This window comes from Thalassophryne amazonica, chromosome 5 (assembly GCF_902500255.1).
Source record: "Thalassophryne amazonica chromosome 5, fThaAma1.1, whole genome shotgun sequence".
NCBI lineage: Eukaryota > Metazoa > Chordata > Actinopteri > Batrachoidiformes > Batrachoididae > Thalassophryne > Thalassophryne amazonica.
Genome location: NC_047107.1, coordinates 44,542,947 through 44,556,058, shown reverse-complemented (window position 1 = coordinate 44,556,058; position 13,112 = coordinate 44,542,947). Strand labels below are relative to the sequence as shown.

The 13,112-nt window shown below is 38.3% G+C and overlaps 1 protein-coding gene across 2 annotated transcripts in view; it reads left to right on the top strand.

The window, feature by feature from the left end:
* The window catches only part of rasa1a (RAS p21 protein activator (GTPase activating protein) 1a), an 88,876-nt gene that overhangs the window by 49,931 nt on the left and 25,833 nt on the right, over positions 1-13,112 (top strand). For both annotated transcript variants that reach the window (XM_034170093.1, XM_034170094.1), the window contains 10 exons: positions 254-324; positions 1,145-1,262; positions 5,112-5,143; positions 5,781-5,833; positions 5,985-6,135; positions 6,453-6,531; positions 9,679-9,802; positions 10,285-10,441; positions 10,614-10,701; positions 10,865-10,945. In XM_034170093.1, coding sequence (XP_034025984.1) covers positions 254-324; positions 1,145-1,262; positions 5,112-5,143; positions 5,781-5,833; positions 5,985-6,135; positions 6,453-6,531; positions 9,679-9,802; positions 10,285-10,441; positions 10,614-10,701; positions 10,865-10,945 — 954 coding nt within the window. The remainder of the gene's footprint in view (positions 1-253; positions 325-1,144; positions 1,263-5,111; positions 5,144-5,780; positions 5,834-5,984; positions 6,136-6,452; positions 6,532-9,678; positions 9,803-10,284; positions 10,442-10,613; positions 10,702-10,864; positions 10,946-13,112) is intronic.

The following is a 13,112-nucleotide window of genomic DNA, read 5'->3' as shown; positions in this document are numbered from 1 at the left end:
TGCTATTAACTTGGCAAATTTCTCTTGTGTTTCTTTTCCACAACTTTTTTCTGCCTTCAGGCAATAATGAAAACTGTTTCAGGCAAAGCTAAAGCATATTGTGATCTTGACTTTAAGCTGACTGATATCTCCCAGGAGGAGTTGCAGTACAATCAATACTTTTATTGGGTAATTGAGGTATTAGGTTGGGTGTTGTTTTTGATGTTTGCTTGAGTTAAAAGATGTGTTTTCATGTCTGTGAATGTTTCAACAGCCTGTAGAGGACAGGAGGAGAGTTAGGGCCATACTACCGTACACCAAAGTGCCAGAAACCGATGAGATCAGGTGGGTCTGTGTTTGTAAATTACAATCTTTCAAGATGCATGTTTTCTCTTGCAGTGTGGCATTTTCATATCCTCTCCCTTGTGGCTTAAAAGTAGAAACACAAATATAGCCTGTATCCTTTGAGCAGACAAGCAGTGATAACTTCCTGGCCTAAGAATTGTAGTATGTGCCTGTATTGCTTGCAAAGAGAAACCTAAGTTTTTTTTTGTTTGTTTGTTTGTTTTTTTGGTGGGGGGGGTTTCTTGACAAAGGCGTGCGCTTCCCGTCACAGCAGGCTAGAAAGCACATCATCGTAAACATTAATGAAGAACAGTCTTGTCCTGCCATTAAGCTGCAGTAGGCACACATTCTGATGATCTCAGCTCTCCCCGATTTCTTTAATCTGATTAACATCTGTCTTAATTTAACCTCATACTAAACCATGTCTTGCTTGTCTGCAAGCAAGACTCAAGTCTTATCTGATCAAACAGACATGTTTGTGAGTCAGAGGCGACACCTGTTGGTTAATGGGGGTGTTACAGTTGACAACCCAACCCTCGCCACTCAAAAATAAAACAATCCTTGAGGTCTGACTTCTTCATTTAAGAACTTTTACTTTAAATTTCAGTGCTGAAATGGCACAGTCTCTCATGCCTTGACTCTGAGTGAGAGCTATGGTGTAATAGTATGTGAACCAAAATGCCTAATGAACAGATTCAACTAAAGCATTAAACAAGAGCAAATCAAGTTTGCATACTTTTATTGTGTGTGTGTGTGTGTATGCATACAGTATAGTTAAACATCCATCCTGTTAATATAATAAAATGTTCCCTGTCTTTAGCTTCCTGAAAGGGGACATGTTTATTGTTCACAATGAACTGGATGATGGCTGGATGTGGGTCACCAACGTTCGCACAGAAGAGCAGGGCCTCATTGTGGAGGATTTGGTGGAGGAGGTGGTGAGTACTGCACAGTTCACTGAGGTTTACGTTGCCCAAATTGATAGATCACCTCAGTGCTATTTGCGCAATCCACAGCACACAACAGCCTGTTATTGGACACATGCATTTGATTCGAAGAACTCTGTGAACAGAGAAGTCTCAGTTTTTTGCAGGAGAGTATTGAACCGACTTTTCTATAAGTTTTTTTTCAGAAGCAGCTACCGTTCTTGTAAGTGACTCAGTTATTTTAGTGGCATGAAGTGAATCGTGGAAGTCGCCTGCGAGTGCAGACCTCTGGCTGAAGTTACAGTAGTGTGTCTTGAAATGACCAGAATGCAAACAAAACTATATACAGTGCATCTGGAACATATTCAGAGGACTTCACTTTTTCCACATTTTATGTTCTGGCCTTATTCCAAAATGGATTAAATTCATTTTTCCCCCCTCTAAAATTCTGCATGTAATACCCTGTAATGGCAATGTTAACAAAAGTTTTTGTCTTTTTTAGATTTTTTGCAAATTTATTAAAACAAACAAACAAAACACTAAGTAGTCACATGTACATAAGTTTTCACAACGTTTGCCATGAAGCTCAAAATTCAGAATTGAGCTCAGGTGTATCCTGTTTCCAGTGATCATCCTTGAGATGTTTCTAGAGCTTATTTGGAGTCCACCTGGGGTAAATTCAGTTAAGTAAATATAAGGTCCCACAGTTGACAGTGCATGTCAGAGCACAAACCAAGCATGAAGTCAAAGGAATTGTCTGTAGACCTCCGAGACAAGAGTGTCCCAAAGCACAGAGGGAATATTTTTTAGTGGCAGGAATTGGGAGACTAGTCAGGATTGAGGGAAAGATGAAAGATGAATGCAGCAATGTACAGAGACATCCTGGATGAAAAAACTTCTTTGAAGTGCTTTTAACCTCAGACTGGGGCGACACTTCATCTTTCAGCAAGACGTTGGTTCTTTGATTCGCTGCTCTTCAGAAATGGCAAGTCCGCTTCTTAACTCCTCTCAAAGCCATTAAAATATTGTGAGTCACTTTTGTGTGGATTAAAGTCACTAACTGGGACTCATGTCTTGTTGCAGTCAAGAAACGAGAATCGTCCTCTGTTCCGTTGGCACAGCTCCAAACACTGCGTGGCCCTCTGCTGAGACAGTCCGATCGGAATTCAAAACGAATTTAAATAAACGCTTCAAAACGCTTTAAATAAAATGCAACCTCTTACAAACATTGTAATACAGACAAGAAACTACAATCAACTAAAATATTTTTTTCCTCCCAAAATGAGACGTCCTGTATTCTTTATAAATTCCATCCTGACGTGCAGCACAGCCAGCTGCAAGAGCTCACCTCAGATGCATGGAAAGACATTCATGCCAATAATGTCTGAAAGGAAATGTTTTTGACAATAACTATAGATTTTGTTTATTTCTATTTACCATATTTTCCGCACCATAAGGCGCACCTAAAAGCCTTAAATTTTCACAAAAAACGGCCGTGCGCCCTATAATCCGGTGCGCCTTATGTGCGCACTGAATTCCAAAATCTGTAAAAACGACCACCGTTGTCTTTTCCCGCTGACACAGGGACGTAATACGTAAAGTACGTACGCTGGCAGCGTAGAGTACGTACCCTGCCAGCGATAAACCAATCGGCGAACATTACGTAATACGTAAAGTACGTACGCTGGTAGCGTAGAGTATGTACACTGCCAGCGATAAACCAATCAGAGAACAGTCCGTGAGTCTGGGGTAGTACACTTACCTCTGACACTCCTCCGGTAGTTACCGTATACTACAGGTATCCTGCAAAACAACATTTGTTTGTCTAAGGACCCCCGAAAATGGCACCAGCGAAGAGACATGCTTACGAGGCACAATTCAGACTGCAGGCTATCAGTTACGCGGTTGTTCATGGGAATAGAGCAGCTGCAAGAGGAAACAAGAAAATGAACTGCGCCAAGTTAAAAAGACCAAACGGAGTTTCCGCAGAAACAAAGCGAGGTGGCCACAGCTAGAAGACCAACTCGAGCGATAGGCCATTGAACAAAGAACAGCCGGGAGAAGTGTCTCTACAGTCACCATTCGGCTGAAGGCAAAATCAGTAGCGATGATGAGAGGGAAGATGAGTGGGAACCTGGCGTGTTTGATGATGAAATTGCCCACCTGTTCAATTCAGACACAGAAGATGAGGACTTTGATCGATTTGTGACAGAACCATAATAAAAAATAATGTGAGTACCATATTGTTAAATACCGGTAGTTCAAAGTTGTTAAAAAGTTCAAATAAACTCACCGTTTTGCTTCCGTGACCTTTTTTTTTGTTTGTTTTTGTAGACTATATGTTTTAGCGTGCGTCTTTTGTAAGGGTTAAGTACCCGCTAATTGAGGCCGCGCCTTATAATCCGGTGCGCCTTTTGTAAGGGTTAAGTACCCGCTAATTGAGGGCGCGCCTTATAATCCGGTGCGCTTTATGGTGCAGAAAATAAGGTATGTCCAGAGATCAAGGATCCACCATGTTGAGTTTATTATGTCCAAAATTTAAGGATCCAGTGACCAATTTCATATTTATTTACTTTAAGATTCTATAAAATGTTGTTCATCAATTCATTTTCAATTTAATCGGCTTATAAAGTGCCAAATCACAACAAAAGCCATCTCAGGGTGCCTCACATAGAACAGTTCAACACAAAAAATTAAATAAATAATAAAAAATAAAAAAATTGTAATACATAATTAAAAACAGAAGTAAAAGAATAAAACAGAGAGAAAACCTGTAAAGCCTACTTTTAGTACACAAAAAATTCACAAGAGGTATCGATAAGGAAATTGATAAGGAATTGGATCGATAAGCGGAATCGATAATGGTATCGATGTCGATAAAATCTTATCGATACCCATCCCTAGCTGTACCATAACAAAATCTGGAAAAAGTGAAGTGGTGTGAGTACTTTCCAGATGCGCTGTAACTATAAAAAATATTAGCTATTTAATGTATAATAATTACATATGTAATATTTTAATTAAATAGAAATTAATATTTTAGCTGTCCTAATTGCTTAGTGTATCATAAAAAGCATTGCAGCTGAAAAATACGAAAAATTCCACAGCGTCAAACTGTTGGCTTGCAACACTTTTGCTGGAATAGCAAAAGTTTAAAATGGTGCAGAGGAAAAACCATAGATGTGTAAAGAGTGATTCTTAAAAATAATGTTTTAGAATAAAATATTGATAAATCTGATCAAGTCCGTGATTAATTTAGACTTATTTGCGTCGTTTTATTTTTAGACTTATTTGCGTCGTTTTATTTTTTACTTTTTATTCTTCTAAAAGTCAGTGCCCTACAGCAGCAGTCCGTGACGCCTTTCTCGCTTTAGTTTTTAAGTTCATAAAATTAAGAGAGGATGGAGAAAGTGGAGAGGGAGCTTATACTTTGAAAAAAGTAGAGTATGAACTCATGTTTTAATAATAGTTTTATTAGCAGGAGAGGCATCTGCTTCTCTTTTTGACATTTCCATTCCACTGAGGTTTGAGTAATGGATGAAGAAATTATCTAAAGTTCTTGCATCATAGAGCAGTGGAACATTGGTGTTTGGAATATCCTTAACAAAACATAAAAAAAAAAGATGTTGAATTCTTACCAAATCTGTGCACTGAGTGGTGGTGTCACTCAAATGATACATGAATTGACTGCATTTTTTGTATTATTTCAGAAACTGTTTGTCATTAGTGGTTTCATTGTAGCTCCAAAGGTTGGTTGGTTGTTAGAAATGCCATCCTAACTAGGCTTACATCACTTGGACTGTAGACATTGGTCTGCAAATCTTGGCTACTTGACAGATTTTTATATCTGATGCCTTTCAGGGGAGGGAGGAGGATCCACACGAGGGCAAAGTGTAAGTGTGCACACTGAATATATTTTCTTAAATGCAGTATCATCTGTTTTGCACCTGTGCTTTTCTTATGGCATCTTCATACTTATACTTATTTTAAAGTGGCTGCTGTTATATTTATAGAAAAACTCGTAGCACAGGCTAATTAATTAGCGCTTTTACTATATTTGTACAGCAAAGGTTTATTATGCCCTTAAGCTATGAGTTATGTTTTGATGTATTTTTTTTTCAATATACAAAGCAGCACAACAACACAGTGTGTAGCTTACGAGCCGTTGTTGTGTTTGATTCTAATCATGTCCTTCAAGCTCCAGCAAGTAATTAAAGTCTGACTAAGACTGTGACTTAATCTTGCCATGTCCTCGTGGGTCTGCGGGTTCTTATTTCTTGTGGCATCTTTGACATTTTTAGGCCACAGAAGTGAGTGATTGTCACACTTGCGGGCACTTGTGAATAATTTTAGGAACAGTACAGTCATTTTGATCTGATGAATGTCCCAATAGCAGATGTTGGTAAAAAAAAAAAAAATTTGTGTGTTGAGACACTTTGTTTCACAAGGCACACCTGAACATTTGCATTTTGTTGATTGAGCTAATTCCACAGCATGCCTCTTACGTGTCTCGCTCTTGTTGGATTTCAGCTGGTATCATGGAAAAATTACTAAGAAAGAGGCCTACAATCTGCTGATGACAGGTAGTGTTTCTTTGTGCCTTTCACATAAGCGCTTTGTCATAAAAATGTTGCAGACATCATAGTCTATCTCTCATAAAACATGCTGAGTATGCACAAAACTCTTCCCTCATTTTTTTCTCAAGCACACTCTTTTGTTCAATCTCATTCATAGTTGGACAGGTGTGTAGTTTTCTGGTCCGACCTTCAGACAACACACCTGGGGACTACTCCCTATTTTTTCGCACCGATGAAAACATCCAAAGGTTTAAGATCTCCCCGAACCACAACAATCAGTACATGATGGGAGGGAGATACTACAACAGGTATGTGCAGTAGTAGAGTATATGAAAGGCTATATTAAAATATGGAAAATAGAGGAATAAGCGACACATGTTGACTCAGAAAGATGTGATCTATTATAGGGCTGTGACTAATATCACTGTTATTGTGTGTAATCTGTTGATTGTCATTTAAAATTGTCTGCTTTCCATAATAACTGCCATTAAAATGTGAATTCTTCATTTTATAATGCATGAAACAAAAGCAAACTAATCTTGGCATTCATGACAGTCTATCCAGTGATTATTTAGATTTGCTGTTTTTAATCATGTGCTACATTTTTGTCTGTGCTGTGTGACAGTGTTGACGATATTATTGACCATTACAAGAAAGAGCAGATCGTTGAAGGCTACAATCTGAAAGAAGCAGTTTCAGTACAGGTAGGTAATGTCTATACCTGCATTGTGAGCCACTTTGACTTGGTGAGATAACCTTTAACCTTTTTGTTTGATTTGTTATACCTAACCACAACCTTGTATGTCACCTTCATTGTGTGCTTTACTGTTATTTAAAGTGTTTGTCCAAAATGATATCTAAATTCAAAACAGGAGAATATTTAAATAAATACTTGGTCCAGTCTTGGCCAGACCATAAATTTAGATATTTAAAAAAAAAGTGTTGCTATGCAAAGGTTTTTTTTTTTTTTTGTTTTGTTTTTTTTATCTCTGCTGTCTTTCCATATCCAGTAAATGTTATTGATAATGGTTTTCTTCACAAGTATTTCAGTAAAAGACCCAATTTAACATTTTCTTTTGCTAATTTTTAGTTTTAAAAATCGATGTTTTAGATAATTCCGTCTGGTTTACTACAGAAAGTAATATGATCCCATAAAGATTGTAAATGGGATAATAATCAATACTGAAATGATCAGCATGAAGTTCTTGTGAAAATATAATTACAAGATGACTAAGGTAATTTACTCAAAAGAATTCAGTTTTAAAGGTGGAGTACAATCAGATGTTTATAGTGCATCCAGGCACTTCACTTTTTCCACACTTTATGTTAGTCTTATTCCAAAATGGATGGAATTATTTTTTTCCCTCAAACTTCTACACACAATACCCCATAATGACAATGTGGAAAGTTTTTAGATTTTTAGTAATTTATTAAAAATAAAAAAATGAGCACAGCCCAATGAGCACAGTGTCCTCCATTATCCGTAAATGGAAGAAGTTTGGATCCACCAGGACTTTTCCTAGAGCTGGCCACTCGTCTAAACTGAGCAATCAGGGGAGAAGGGCCTTAGTCAGAGAGGTGACCAACAACCCGGTGGTCACTCTCCAGCATTCCTCTGTAGAGAGAGAAGAACCTTCCAGAAGGACAACCATTTCTGCAGCAATCCACCAATCAGGTCTATATGGTAGAGTAGCCAGATAGAAGCCACTTATTAGTAAAATGTGCATAGCAGCCCACCAGGAGTTTTCCAAAAGGCACCTGAAGGACTCTCAGACCACGAGAAACAAAATCCTCTGGTCTGATGAGACAAAGATTGAATTCTTTGGCATGAAAGCCAGACATCATCTTTGGAAGAAACTAGGCACCATCCCTATAGTGAAGCATGTTGGTGGCAGCATCATGCTGTGGGGATGTTTTTTAGTGGCAGGAACTGAGAGACAAGTCAGGATCGAGGGAAAGATGAATGCAGCAATGTACAGAGACATCCTGGATGAAAACCTGCTCCAGAGCGCTCTTGACCTCAGACTGGGGCAACGGTTTATCTTTCAGCCGGACAATGTCCCTAAGGAGGACACAGCCAAGATATCAAAGGAGTGGCTTCAGGACAACTCTGTGAATGTCCTTGTGTGGTCCAGCCAGAGCCCAGACCTGAATCCGATTGAACATCTCTGGACAGATCTGAAAATGGCTGTGCACCAACACTCCCCATCCAACCTGATGGAGCTTGAGAGGTGCTGCAAAAAGGAATGGGAAAAACTGCCCAAAGATAGGTGTGCCAAGCTTGTGGCATCATATTCAAGAAGACGAGCTGTAATTGCTGCCAAAGGTGCATCAACAAAGTATTGAGCAAAGGGTGCGAATACTTATGTACATGGTTTCTTTCAGGATGTGAATACTTTCCTTGTGCACTGTAGTTTTTTTTTTTTTTGTAATACTTAGCTCTTTACTGTAAGTTACTTGATATTTACAAGATTTAGATGATTGTTTCAGTCATCTTTTCTTAATAGGTGTCTTAAAAACAGGCCAAAGTTGTGTTGTTGTTTTTTTTCTAATTATTATTACTGTATATTACATGCCAGGGTGGTGGCCAAGTGGTTAATGCACTTGGTTTCAGTGTGGAATGTTCCCGATTCAAAGCCTAACCTTGTTACATTTCTCCATGTAATGTGGAGTTGGCATCCAGTAGGCATGTGAATCTCATCACTGACAATGATTCGATACGCATCTCAATACACTACCAGCGATACGATACACATAGCGATACATGACAATACTGACGATACATTTCACCCCTGTTCCCGATTCGACGTGATTTGATATGTATTTGATGGCGATTTAACTCCTCACAATGCAATACGTTGCGATTCAACATGATGCAAAGAAATTATACCAAAAATTTAAATAGAAAATAAGAAGCTGCAGTTTAGTATGGTACTATGGTATTCTTCTTCTCATTCTACTAGAGGCAAAGGATTTGTTTTACTCTTTATAAGCAGCAAATTTACCAGATTCAACAATAAGGATCAGGAATCCGTTCCCTCATATTTGGAACCCTTTTCATCACAGTCAGAAGTTAAACAGTACAGTAAACGGTAAGACAACATCACTCTTAGTGAGTGACTTAAAATGAGTCACTCACTGAGGGTGTACCAACTTGGCAAAAGTAATTTGAGATACTTTCTTACCTGTCTTGCCGAGTGGCGCAGCGCCAGCCACGGTGTTCTTTCCAAACAACCTGCATCTTGTCAAGTTTCCCATCCTTTTTTTTTTTTTTTTTTTTAACAAAAAGCCAAAATATCTCCAAACGCCTGATTTAAATGTTGTAGTTGTGTCAAAAATCTCTTACAACTGCTTGCACCGTTGTCCCGAGCCTCCATTTTGACATAGATTTGTTGCGGTCAAGATGTGCTTTCAGGCTTCCATCGAAGCAGTGATGGTGCCATTCAGTGTGCCTCGGAAAAAAATCGATGCAAGCACGCAGCGACCGATCCATCGCGATTTCACCGTCAATTGAATCGATGCACACTGAATGAATCAATACACTCGCATCGCGCATGTTTGTATCTAGATACCGATTCGTATTGATTAATCTCCACATCCCTAGTATCCAGTGTAAATCTTGAGCCAAATCAACATGCAGATCCACCTTGGATCTGCTGTGGTGACCCAGAGTTAAAACAAGGGAATAGCCAAAGGTCGCTAATACTATTACTGTATATTACATGATTTGCATATTCAAGAGCAACAGTTGTGGTACAAAAACACGGATAATATTGTAAGCGTTTTTTTTTTTTTTTTATGGAATTGACTGTCATTGTGTAATAGACTGGTTTGTGTTTGATTTTGTTTAGCAACAGGAACAAGTCCTTTCTGACACAGTGGATGGGAGAGAAATTTATAACACTATCAGACGGAAAACAAAAGATGCATTCTACAAAAACATTGTCAAGAAAGGCTACCTTCTGCTTAACAAAGGTAAGTATTAAATCTACCTCACGTATCATTTTTTAACTCAGACTTCCAGCAACCTTTTGTATCAAGCAGCCATAGCCTCGGTGGTCACCAGACCTAGAATTTCAACCACACATTTTATCATGCATGTGGTCATACCCTGCAACAATACCAGGCATGCCCAGCAGGTGGCAGTGTTCAGCACTTGGTTGACATGTCTGTGGGATATTGCATAAACACAACAAAGCTGCTTTTTTTTATCACATCCATCAATGTTCACCAAATTGTAAGTAGTTTATTCTCATTATATACCATTTAATATGGAGATGTACAAGATGGCATTTATTTATTTTTTGTAATTGTACAAATTGCACAGGATGCACTCATTTTGTTTATTCATTTATTCACCCACTGTATTTTACCAGGTAAATGCTTATACTTTTCCAAAAAAAAAAAAAAAAAAAAAAAAAATATATATATAATATCCTAATTGCTTTCACTTTCAGGTAAAGGCAAAAGATGGAAGAACCTTTACTTTATCCTAGAAGGTAATGATGCTCAACTGATCTACTTTGAGAGTGAAAAGAGAGCCACCAAACCCAAAGGACTGATCGACTTGAGTGTGTGCTCCGTGTACACTGTGCATGAGAGTCTTTTTGGCAGGTGAGATGTTCAAACATTGTTCAAGTTGGTCAGCTATGAATGTTGGGCAGCAAGGATCCCAGACAGGAAAAAAAAAAAAAAAAATCTTGCAGTGTTTCATTGGTTAAGAAGTCAGAGGATCATATTATTTAATATTGTAAATCTCTGTATATGTTTCATTTCAATTGTTCAGGCCAAACTGTTTCCAGATTGTTGTCCAGCACTTTAGTGAGGAACAGTACATATTCTACTTTGCGGGGGAGGCTCCAGAACAGGCACAGGTAATGCAGAGGATCTCTGGAGTGTCCATTAAAAAGGAAATAAAAGCATAAATTCTCAAGGATTCTCAAATCTGTAAACTGTTGCTATTCCGCTGTTCCTCTGCTCCTTGTGTGTTGTCCTAGTTCTTAAACCACTATGTTGTCCTTGGTGTCTTTGTTGTAGGACTGGATGAAATGCCTTCAGAATTTCTGTAGTAACTTAAAGAAAACCACTCAGCCCACATCAAACAAGAGGCTCAGACAGGTACGCACATATCAGCCACACCAGCAGGGTTCATACATGTAGATTATATTGTGCACCGAAAGTCTAATAATTCAGTGAGATATTTGTTGGAAGTGCTTAATGACTGCAGTCTTACGTGACATTGTGCAGATCAATAAATAACTTTTTATTATTTTACCTTGTAAAGTGCTTTGTGACCCCTGTCTGTGAAAAGTGCTATATAAATAAAGTTTACTTACTTACTTAATAAATAACTTGACAAATAAGATGTTCATGCGATGGGACATAATGGTTTTACACACAGAGAGAGGAGTGACTTGCAAGAACAACAGGTAACATCAAAATGATGTCAATCACTCTGAAAACAAAATGTTTGTTCTGAATCCAGTGTCCATATTAAAGTTATTCCATTAATTCAGTTCAATTTATTTAATTTATATAGCACCAAATTGCAACAAAGTTGCCTCAAGGCGCTTCACACGAGTGACATTTAACCTTACCAACCTCAAGAGGAAGCACACAGGCAACAGTGGTAAGAAAAACTCCCTCTGATGATTTTAGGAAGAAACCTCAAGCAGACCAGACTCAAAGGGGTGACCCTCTGCTTGGGCCATGCTACTGACACAATTGACAAAACAAATATACAGGAAATTTTGGGAGTCCATGCTGGTGCACAGGACGGGAGGCCTGCAGAAGACACATACTCCCATCTCTGGATGGAGCCGCACCTCAAACAGAGAGAAAGAAAACAGAATAAGGCATCAAATACAGTGTAATTTGTCACCATAAAGCAACAACAAAAACAAGAAACACTAAGGTGATCGCCGGCCACTAGCCCTAAGCTTCACTAAAAGACCCAGACTTTAGATAAAGTTGAGTCCGCGGCCTGCTTTGTTTACTAATAAAATTAATTTATAAGTGTAGAAAGCATAGTACCATACTATGTCATTATGCTAGCCATATGAAAGGAAAAATAAGTGTGTCTTACAGTAGTGTTCAGAATAATAGTAGTGCTATGTCACTAAAAAGATTAATCCAGGTTTTGAGTATATTTCTTATTGTTACATGGGAAACAATGCACCAGTAGATTCAGTAGATTCTCACAAATCCAACAAGACCAAGCATTCATGATATGCACACTCTTAAGGCTATGAAATTGGGCTATTAGTAAAAAAAAAAAAAAAAAAGTAGAAAAGGGAGTGTTCACAATAATAGTAGCATCTTTTTTTTTGTCCATTTTAAAGCATTGGAGATCATTGTAGATGAAGAGCCTATAATGTTTTGCACCTGCATATAAGTTTTCCTCTCTCCAATCAACTTTTTAATCAAACCACGCTGTTCTTCTGAACAATGTCTTGAACGTCCCATTTTCCTCAGGCTTTCAAAGCGAAAAGCATGTTCAACAGGTGCTGGCTTCATCCTTACACAGGGGACACCTGATTCACACCTGTTTGTTCCACAAAATTGACGAACTCACTGACTGAATGCCAGACTACTGTTATTGTGAACACCTCCTTTTCGACTTTTTTTTTTTTACTAATAGCCCAATTTCATAGCCTTAAGAGTGTGCATATCATGAATGCTTGGTCTTGTTGGATTTGTGAGAATCTACTGATCTTTTTAGTCACATAGCACTACTATTATTCTGAACACTACTGTAAGTCTCGACTTGAAAGTCTCTACAGAATCTGATTATTCTATTGACGCAGGGAGATCATTCCACACAGCAGGGTCACGGTAAGAGCAAGCTCTGTGAACCACAGACTTTTTATTCACCCTAGGGACACAAAGTAGTCCTGCACCCTGAGAACACAGAGCCTGGGCCGGTACCTAGGGTTTTAATTAGGTCAGCTCAGTAGGGACGTGCTACTCCTTGAATAATTTTATAGGTTAATGCAGAACCTTAAAATCTGTTCATTAAAATGGCAAATGCTCAGTAATCAATGCTTTTCTGGCATCTGTCTTTTATTCACTCACAAACCCTAAAATGCAATATTTTGAGTAAGCACATCTTTTATCCCAAATGGAAAAGAGACTGGAGTCTACCTTCACTTCTATGAATGTGTGGAGCCTCTTAACAGAAGTCCATAATTAATTTACTTGACAATTGTTTCTCTTCTCAATCAGTTTTAATTGTTGTTGATAGTACTGAGTAATTATTTCAGCTGTTCCTGCATTTTTTTTTTTT